The 10,515-nt window shown below is 41.5% G+C and overlaps 1 protein-coding gene across 1 annotated transcript in view; it reads left to right on the plus strand.

The window, feature by feature from the left end:
* The window catches only part of KATNAL2 (katanin catalytic subunit A1 like 2), a 65,786-nt gene extending 58,573 nt beyond the window's left edge, over positions 1 to 7,213 (plus strand). The window contains exons 14-16 of the mRNA XM_081096535.1: positions 4,965 to 5,127; positions 6,190 to 6,292; positions 6,799 to 7,213. Of these exons, the coding sequence (XP_080952661.1) occupies positions 4,965 to 5,127; positions 6,190 to 6,292; positions 6,799 to 6,938 (406 nt within the window). The 3' untranslated portion in view covers positions 6,939 to 7,213. The remainder of the gene's footprint in view (positions 1 to 4,964; positions 5,128 to 6,189; positions 6,293 to 6,798) is intronic.
* Positions 7,214 to 10,515: the final 3,302 nt, after the last annotated feature.

Raw genomic sequence — 10,515 nt, forward strand, 5'->3', positions numbered from 1 at the left:
TAACAGCTCACCAGTGCCATTTGATGTGTAAGTAAGTGGTGAGAAGGATAACAAATGTTGCATTGTTAATATTACCACTTAAAATAACAGCCATGTAAGAAATGTTTAGTGAGCACAATTAGGACTAATTTGACTGGTCAAGATTTTTGAGTATTCAGAAACTTAGGCCTGGGAGTCTGGAGGGAAACAAAATACTGAACAGGGCCATTAAGGCAAATACCATCTTTAGCTATCTATTCAACTTGATGGTAGTTTATACAAATAAGGTGTGAAAATTGTATGTGTGGAGTATGTTGCAATTCAACTTTTCCTTGCTATTTGCAAAAGGGCCAGAGATTTTACTGTCTCTTTTAAAAAGTAGACACCTGGTATGACAAAACTCTAGATTAAAAACACCCCTCCCCACCCCCCAATTCCTAATATTTAGAAGAGAGCATGAAATCAAAGAGATTATTGCTCTGGGAATGGGAAGAAAGGTACCTACATAAACCACTTCTCCCCATATGAATTCACCCCTTTCTGGTATGATATTTCTGTAGAAGTGTATACATGTGATTGCAGAGCTCAGCAGACATAATCCAGTTCTTTCCACTATAACTCCATGCATCCCCTGCGCTCCAGGGAGGAGCTGGCCCCAGTAGGAAATGCAGGTAGGAGTTAACTTATGCAGGGCTCACTGTGGGAGACAAGGTAACCTTCAGTGCTTTATTCATCAGCTCCCCATCACCTACCAAAGAATACAATCCCTTAACCTGCTCCTCAAGGATTGCCACGACCACTCACTTCATGTTGGTTATGGATATACTGCGAAGACTTTGCTTACAAAACTTTGCCTTTCTCTGATCATGCTGAGATACTTTGAACTGAATGTTTGAACTATTGAATGAACGAACTAGAATTATGTTTGGTTTCCAAATTCTGTAAAATTTGGAATGATCTCTGCCCCAGGAGCCACATGGTTTAACAGGGAGATAAACCAAAGGGCTGAGGAAGGCTCCAGAAGGTTTGGTGCAGGAGCCCAAGTGCTCAGGTGCAAGGCCCTGGAGCTCATGTAAACTGTCCAGGTGCCGGTGGCTTTGCCACCGTGTGTATAGCAGTGGGCATAGGCTCAGTGACCAAGCTCTGAAGTCTGTGAACCTTCGCTGTATCTCACATGTCACTCTCACTGCTTGCTTTATTATTATTATTATTATTATTGTTTAAAGTATTACTCACTGGCTGGGTTTGACCTTTGAAGTGATGGAAGCACCAGATAACCAAAATAAAGAAGACATGAGGACAGAATAACTAGTCAAAATCAAAGTGTATGAGCGAAAAGGAATGTTTTCTGGTTGCCACAAGTTAAATTTTTTCTTATAAATATATTGGCATAAAGAATAATTCCTGGGTACATTCCATTTGTCCTTTGTTTCCTCCCTTGTACGGTTATATTATTATTGATGTCATTAAAAGTGCATTCATCAGGCCTAGCTGTCAGAGAGTTGCACTTATTTGGTGCCCACAGGCAGTTTTGAGGTAAATCTCTTGCTTTAGGGCATTAGCTGATCAATACCGACATCTATAGTGAGGGATTGTTTTCCCACCTCCCTCTGCATGAAATCACTCTGGACGGAGTGGGGCGTCTAAGAGAAGGTGCCCCTACAGACCCTTCCTTCTGCATCCCCTGCCTTTTCAGGAGGGGCAGCCTCCTAGGTCCAAGGAAAGGCCTTGGAAGGAACATGGCAGCTTCTGATCACCCCTATCCCTGCCGTTTTTTCAGCTTATTCACTCTTCCTTCCTGGTTTTCAGACTGAGAATCTCAAGTCTTATTTTGTCTTTGACGTTTATGGGGCCAACATTCCTTCACTTCAAGACCAAAACCTTCCTGTTGTTGCCTTTATTTACTTATGAGTAGGAGTTTGTCTTACTCATTTCTGTAATTGGAAACTTAGCAGGGGCGATATACTTGACAGGTGGTTAACATTGCTGAACTGAATTAATTCCTAACATGTGAGTTTGTTTCTTTTGTTTAATAAAAGGTCTCTCCCTGCCCTCTCTCCTTTCCTCCCCCACGCACCTCACCTTCCCTCCCACTAATTCAGCCGCATTTCTCTGCTAAATCACACAGGTATTCCACCAGCTTCATGCTCTTGGAGACATGTCTTCTAGAGCCTTCTTACCAACTCTAAGCTGAACTGGTTGTTCTCTTCACCCAGTATGTAGGGGAGACCCTGGGACCTCACCTCATCCTCCTGGAGAGCTCCTTCTCCGTGTCAGACCATCCGTTTCTTGGATCCCACGTGGTCTTTGGTTTGGTTTACTGTCTTCCTTTGGTCCTTCAGTACTTTCCTGATAAAGGGTATATGGGAGGTAAATTATTTTAGGCTTTGCTTGTTGAAAATACTTTTATTCTATCAAACAACTAAATTAATGGTTTGATCAAGATTTCTCCTCAGAATTTTGAAGGCATTCTTTTCCTTTCTTTGATTAGCTCATGCTACTGATGAGAAGTCTTATTCTTAATCCTTTGTATGTAACCTGTATTGTTCTCTCTGGAAGCTCTTATGATCCTCTCTTTGTTCTCAGGGTTCTGAGATTTCACCATCATGTGACTTGGGAGTCTCCTAGCAGTGACTGTGGTGACAGCAGTGACGGAGGCACAGGCCCCAGAGTCTCACTCTTTAGGTTCAAATCCAGTGCCACCACTCATAGCTTTCTGACCTCTGTGCCTCAGTTTCCTCATCTTGAAATGGAGATGATAATAGTACCTACCTCATAGGGTTTTCGTGAGAATTAAATAAATTAATATCTGTAAAAAGCTAAAAACAGTGTTATTTAAGCATTATCTTTTATTAACATTCAAATATGAAAAAATGATCTCTTAGAGTTCTGTGAAGTTTCTTGACCCTGTGCCTTGAGTATGAATGTTGGTCTTGAGAGGGGGGATGGTTGTACAGGGGAAGATGTGGCTGAGTCTCTGATGTGAGATGAATTTCAATAGGGCGAGGCTGACAAAGAAATAGGTAACTGCTATTGCTGGTAAGACACCCCTGGACTATGGATTTTCAGCTCAGGATTGGAATAACAGGGAAAGGAAAGACAATCTTTGAAGAAATCTGGTCACTCCAATTTAGAATTCAGATATGCTCCCTGGAAAGGTATTTTTGTTTTTCAGTTTAAAAGGAAATATCATGACATAGATTGAGAATGACAGAAAAATGGGAGGATGCTTTGGAGATTCTTGGTGTCTTTATGAATGAGAACTATCTGGTGATGATGCTGTCATTGTTAGTCGTCATTAATGGTTAAGCTGGACCAACACAGGCATTTCCTAATTTCTATATTAGGAAGTCAAACAATTATTTACCCTCCTAGTAATTGAAATTTTAACATATAAAGTGTTCACGGACTTATACTCAAAATGCTCTATTGATAATAGGAATGACAATTCAGGGTAATTCAAGAGCCCCAATTAATGAGGGAAAGCTCTACATTAAATAATAATTCCAAATAATTCATTTAGAATAAAAATTTTTGAAATCACCATTTTGTACCACTCTCATGCAATAATTGATTTGAAGGCCATTAAGAGATGCTAAAACCACTAGTTGAAAGGGAGGGGGGAAAGGAGTACTCACCTGGTGCCAAAGTATTGTACATAGGATACTTACTATTAGCAAAGAGGCTTCCATTACAATGGACAGATATGCTATCAACAGATGATCCCGCTATTCAAACACCACATCACTAATAGTGAGATAAGCCACTATATATAATATAGCCAATATAATAACCAATATAGCCAATATAAGAAACATATTTGCCAAAATATCTTTATCCTGATTCTAATAACTAAGCTTTTAGGTCTGACTTCCATCTTAGAGAATAGGGGATAGAGGAACCAGGAACATGATACCATGAGGAAAACATCAAGCCAATCCAGAATGTGGAACATTCTACAACTAGCCTTATCTTTTCAAAAAGGGGCCAGGACAAGGAGACTGGTCTACATTATGATATTTAGGAGATATAACCATATGTAATGCATGATCCTTGATTGGATTTTGGTTGAAAAAACTATGAAAGATATTTTTGGCATGATGGGCAAAATTTTAATAAGGAATGAGCATTAGACATACTATGCCATCAATGTTAATTCTGTCAGGTGTCCTAATAGCATTGTAGCTATGTAAGAAAATGTCCTTTTCAGGGGGAGAGGGGAGACTGCCAGCAGAAGCATTTAGGGATGTGATTTCATGTCATGATGTAATTTGCTCTGAAATAATTTAGTTAGATAAATTGATATGAAGCAGGTTATGCCCAAATGTTAACTGTTATTGAATCAAGATGGTAGGTACATGGATATTCATTGTTTTATTCTACTTTTCTATTTGTTTGAAAAATTTATATTAAGAAATTTAGGGAAATGGCCTGCAGATGCAAAGTTGTGTACATCTGGCCTGACAGTGTTTTGGAAGGAACACGAGTGAGTGTGTCAAGAGCCACATTTGCTTTGGGCACCCTGGAAGGAGCATTTGCTCTGTGCGTTCACCACAGCAATGGCATGAGATAGTCATTTGCTCCAGAATATAGGAGAGTTTTGGAAGAATTAATGTGTTTCCCAGAGTGCCCACGTCATTGTCAGGAATAATTTCCTCACTGGAGGGATCAGATTGAATGATTCACGTTAGGACTGCAATGGAGATGCTCCTTGTTTGGTTGCTAGTGAGATTCTCTCCCCCCAAATCAAGTCACTTAAAATGACCTCCTTTACGTAAGTTTTTTTTAAAGGATGTATTTTCTTTTCTTTTTTTTTAAGCAAACAACATAAAGTAGTTGTCCTATCCATTCAGGCATCGATGTAGAGGGAGAGTTAAAATGCGGAATTGCTTCCTGCAGTGCAAAATTGTTCTTAAATTGTACTTGTTGCTTAGGAAGTGAGTTCACAGCCCCAACCAGTTCCTTCGTTTCTGACATGATTTCAGGGAACTGGACTGTGCCATGTTACGCCGCCTGGAGAAGAGGATTCTGGTTGACCTCCCCAGCCAGGAGGCCAGGAAAGCCATGATCCACCACTGGCTGCCCCCCGTGAGCAAGAGCAGGGCGCTGGAGCTGCGCACGGAGCTGGAGTACGGCATGCTGAGCCAGGTGAGCGGCCCCGGAGAGGCATCGCCGGCCAAGCAGCCACCACATGACCGTCTTCTCGGCAGGGTCTTCTCATGAGCTGCTCGGAGCCTCTTCCTTGAGTCACCTAGAAACGATCCAAGCTCCCCAACAATGCCACGGGCCTCTTCATGAAAGAATGAGCTCTTTGTCACTCGGAAATATTCAAGCAGGGAGAAGCAATATGATACAGCAAAAATAGCACAGGGTTTAGACCTGGAGAACCTATGTCAAATCCTTGCCCTGTCAGCTGCTTACTATCTGTGTGACCTCAGGGAGTCACTTATTCTCTGAGCTTCAGCCTTTTCATCTATAACAGCGGTTCTCAACCTGGGGGTCGAACGACCCTTTCACAGGGGTCGCCTAAGACCATCGGAAAACACATATATAATTACATATTGTTTTTGTGATTAATCACTATGCTTTAATTATGTTCAATTTGTAACAATGAAATTGGGGGTCACCACATGAGGAACTGTATTAAAGGGTCGTGGCATTAGGAAGGTTGAGAACCACTGATCTATAAGATGGGTAACAGATATGCCACAAAGGATTACTGTGATGATTAAATGAGAAGTCTTTTACAAATCCAAAAGCTCTAGGTGCATATCTGTTGCCTTCATTGTCGCTGCTATCACTGCCTTCTCTGAGTGGACACTTGAACTTGATGTTCATTGAGGTTCCTCTAAGGCAGCTTATGGTCTTATTTGCAAGAACAAAAATGTCTACTTAAATTTGATCATCCTTGGATTTGGCGCAAGGGCCCCATTAGACTAACATGGGTGGTCTAGTCTTCACCAACATCTTATAGCATATATTTGGAGGGGAATTAGGAAGTTGTTGCCCAGCTTCTTAGGTTATCCAAACATGTTAGAGACCTCTCTTTCCCCAAGCATTGTCTATCTGGGAATCTCTGTACAGTGTCCATGTGGGGCAGATCCAGAATCTAAACAGGGGCTCTGATATACTGGGTCCTGACCAGAAGGATGTGATCACCACCAACATTCTGAATGCCTGCTGACCAATGGCGGTTTGGGGCTCTTTCAGGAGACTGAGGGCTACTCAGGCTCAGACATTAAGCTGGTCTGCAGGGAAGCAGCTATGCGGCCTGTGAGGAAGATCTTCAATGCACTTGAAGATCACCAGTCAGGTAAAGCTGGGACCACAGCAAAGGTGCTCTGGGAGGGAAATCTGTTTAAAAATCCAACTTTCACCAGCAGGTGGAGCCTTGCGCCCGTTCTTGGGGGCTCTTTGCGCTTGCACACAATCTTGGTCTCTCTTTCCTGCACTCACTCAACTCCTTCCTCCTCTGGTGTTCTGTTTTGAATCCACTTTGCCCCAGATGATAAACTCCTTAGGGCTCGGGCTTTTATTTCTCTGGCACACGATGATTTTGGGCTGGATCCACTGCGGCACTATATAAATATTAAATAAAACTTTGATGATACATTTAAATCACATATTTTTGTCTGGACTTCAGGGGCTGAGTTGTACATTAAAGAATTTTCATCTGAGCCCTCTTTAGTGTTGACTTTTCTGCATTAACCATTAAGAATGTTGCATTATGCATTGTCTTGAAAGAAGGTCTCTTAGCATTTCAAGATCATTGATCACCATAAGGTCGATTGTTATGCTGTTACTGTTGTTTTTATCTAGAGAGCAGCGATTTACCAGGGATCCAGCTGGGCACAGTGACCACTGCTGACTTTCTGGATGTGTTAGCTCACACCAAGCCTTCAGCAAAGAATTTGACTCAGAGATACTCAGCCTGGCAAAGTGAGTTTGAATCTGTTTGAAATCACATTGACCCTGACCTGGCCACAAAGACAACCACAGAGGCCTTCTGCTTTATTGTGTAAGTGGAAGAACATAATGATTGGAATAAGAGGAGAGAAACTCATTCTTGAAGACTGAATTAATTTGGACAACTGTATTGCTTTAGAAATGAGATATTTTCATTAATTTTTCATAATTGATGTCAGCAAAATATTAAAGATTTCAATTACAGTCAGATGCGCTATTACGTCATACAATGGAGACTTTCCTTACAATTAAACTCTGTAGAATTTTGAAGAACAATCTGTTGCCGTGTTCCTCATTTGTGACTGGGATTTTCCTTTTGATGGAAAGAAAAATGTAGTTAGGAAAAGTGTGTTGGAATGCAGGGGGTGGTTCTGAGATGGGGAGCCAATTGGAAGCTAAGCTTGATAGACCATTTGACCTACAGACAATTCAAGGGTGGATAAGGACGGGAACAGAAAAGGAAATGCAGGGTCTATTTCTTCTGACAATATTCTGAATTTCATCAGCTCTCAATACTTCTGACCTCAACCAGTTTTATCAGCAGCAAACCCCTAGCAGAGTAGGCCTCACTTGGAAATGTCACTCCATCTTTAGAGACTGCTGCTTGGAGTCTAGAGCTAACAGCAGTGGTGACTAGCACACCACCACCACTGGCTACCCGTTTGAACATTTTGAGTTCTGACCCCTAATAACATCTTTTGACTTTACTGTGTGCGCTGCCTGTCTCTTCCCATCACACAGCACCTCGTTGGACCCAAAGCTTCGGCTGGAGTATCTGAGCTTCTAGAACAGCCATCCCCAGTCTCCCTGCTCTTAGGCTCCTCCATCTCTCCATATGGGTCATGAACAGCTAGAAGCATCTCCCTCAGAAACCCCTATTTGAGAAGCATCCACTTTCAACTCCTGATAAATTCCGAAGGCTTCCACTAATAACATCATCGCCACCCCCAACTAGAACTTATCTACAGTAAGTCACCATCTTTTCCTTGCCTTGTTTCATCATCCCTGCAAGACAGGCTTCTCCTCCAAAGAAAAACTTCCAGTAAATGGGACATTTGGATAGGTAAATATTCCAAAGGACTTTGTTTACCCTTTTAAGCAAAAACAAAGCATGAGGGGGGACATTATTTTGAGTAGAATACTCTCACATTTCTCTTAAAATGCACTCATGGGAAACTGTAAATTTAAAATATACCTTACATAACAAATTCAAAGTAAACAAAAAGATATTTTACCATAGGATATGCTAAAAAATACTTCATTATCATTAGCTATTACCCTATGCTACACTAGTGATACCTGATGCATAGGCTTCTGAACTAAATGGCCACAGGCTGCTAACTGTTCAATTTCCAACATCTGCTTCCTGTGCTTTTGGGTTATTTCCTTGGTCAGGCTGCCGGCTGACATTTCTTGTAGCTGGTAGTCCATTTTCTTGTGGCTACTGTCCTTTCTGATTTCATAAAATCCCAATTAGCTGGATCCACTATTTTTAATTTGTTGTGGTTAGAAAGTAGATAAGTACCCTGACTGATTTGGCTCAGTGGATAGAGCTTCGACCTGCGGACTCACGGGTCCCAGGTTCGATTCCGGTCAAGGGCATGTACCTTGGTTGCGGGCACATCCCCAGTGGGAGATGTGCAGGAGGCAGCTGGTCGATGTTTTTCTCTCATCGATATTTCTAACTCTCTCTCTCCCTTCCTCTCTGTAAAAAATCAATAAAATATATTTTTAAAAAAGGGGGGCAGGACACTCTTGTGGACATCCTTTGTAACCATATTTGGGCCCTTTTAGCTTACGGCTGCCCGTTCCTGACTCCTCTCAGGGTTAAGTGTGGTTTTGCCATCCCTCACAGTAAAGACACCCAATCTTCTTCCACTTCCAGAACCCCACACACAGTCCACTGTGTACCGAACACATCTCCACATCCTTCCTCCATTCCTTTTAAGAATCTCCAAGTTCATCTTGTAATACTTCCAACTTCATTCATTCACATATTTAATCCTTCTCTCCTTTCTCCTTTGCAAAGATTGTCTCCAAATAATTATGCATGTTTTCAGGTCACACTTTTATTTTGGTGAGTTCTTTTTTAAGACAGTTTATATATTAAAATGACTTCCTGCTTTGGATGAAATTAAATGTAGCTCTTTCATCCCTCTGCCCTGTCCCTACCACACAAGTACGTCTTTTCTTATCATTCCAAATAGTCATGTTATGACATTAGGTTAACTCAGTAATCGGTATTCACTTCAGAGCCAATTAGTGAATCAGGATTAATTTTCTTTTTTGGTGACTTTTGTCTTACCTGGAATTAATAACTGCCCTTTCCCCCCATTTGCTTAGTTTTCTAAGGATCTTTTTTGCAACACATCCTTCAGATCAGACAGTTACCCATCAGTATTATTTTCCAAATGGCCAGTATCAGACAAATTTTCAATTCTATCCCTGGGCCCTCTGGTCCTGGGATGCAAGGGAAAGGGAACTGAGGACCCCTGTAGTATAAGTAGACATGTGCCTAATTCCCAATGTCAGCCCCTCCTCATCTCACCCTGGCCCACTGCCACACCCACTGTCCCCAAGGCCTTAACTTTCATGGTTTCACTTTTTCAGGAAATAAACCTTCATTCTCCTGCCTAGGCTGGGGGTACTCATCTGGCTCTCAGGGTGGGCAGGGTCTAGGGCTCCATTGTGTTTACCAGCTTTCAAACAATTCCTTGCTCTCAACCCTGCCTCACACCTCACTTCCTCTCTACCTAGTACCTCCCAGCCTTGAGTCTTTGAGGTGGTTCTTCAGGATGAATTTTGGCTCTTTTCTTTGCCCTGATTTTAATTACCAACACTGCATTCACTTACCGTCTTCCAAATTCTCACATCCTCTCATCCACTGATGTCTCTTCTACTGTTCTCTTGCAGGTTGTCTTCCTGGATTTATGCATCCTTTCTTCCTTTCCTCCTTAGTAAGGCTTTGAAAGAGACCACCTAACATATATGATTAATCCACTATGTTTATAGAATCTATGATTATTTTTAAAGTAGATTAAAAGCACATCTGAGTTTATAGTTTATAGTTTATGGGAGATTGACCGATTAATTGAAGAAAATGTAACCTAAGCCAACATGTGGTGTTTTCTTCTAAAGCAGAGGTCACAACTCAAATTCCTTTAGAAGCCTAGAATGTAGTAACACATGAGTAAAGCGAGGGGGGTGTAAGACAAGGAAGAGTTGGGGAACATGGGGAAGTGGAGAGGGCCAAAACTCTCTGAGTGGCAATAGTGACTCAGCTCCAATTGAATACAGAAATTCAGACCTAACCTTGCCAGATCTTCCAATCTTCAGAGGAAAGTCAGTAATTGATCTGCACTTGAAATACCTGACAGATGTTGACCCTACTCATCTAAAATAACCCCGCCTGTTGGGAAAATTGGACAGATACATGCAAAAAAATGAAACTAGACCACCAACTTACATCATACACAAAAACAAACTCAAAATGGATAAAGGACATATGATGGGAAACCATAAAAATCTTAGAAGAATCCATAGGCAGCAAAATGTCAGACATGTGTTGTA

The sequence above is a fragment of the Myotis nattereri genome, assembly GCF_964212035.1.
Source record: "Myotis nattereri genome assembly, chromosome: 8".
Taxonomy (NCBI): Eukaryota; Metazoa; Chordata; class Mammalia; order Chiroptera; family Vespertilionidae; genus Myotis; species Myotis nattereri.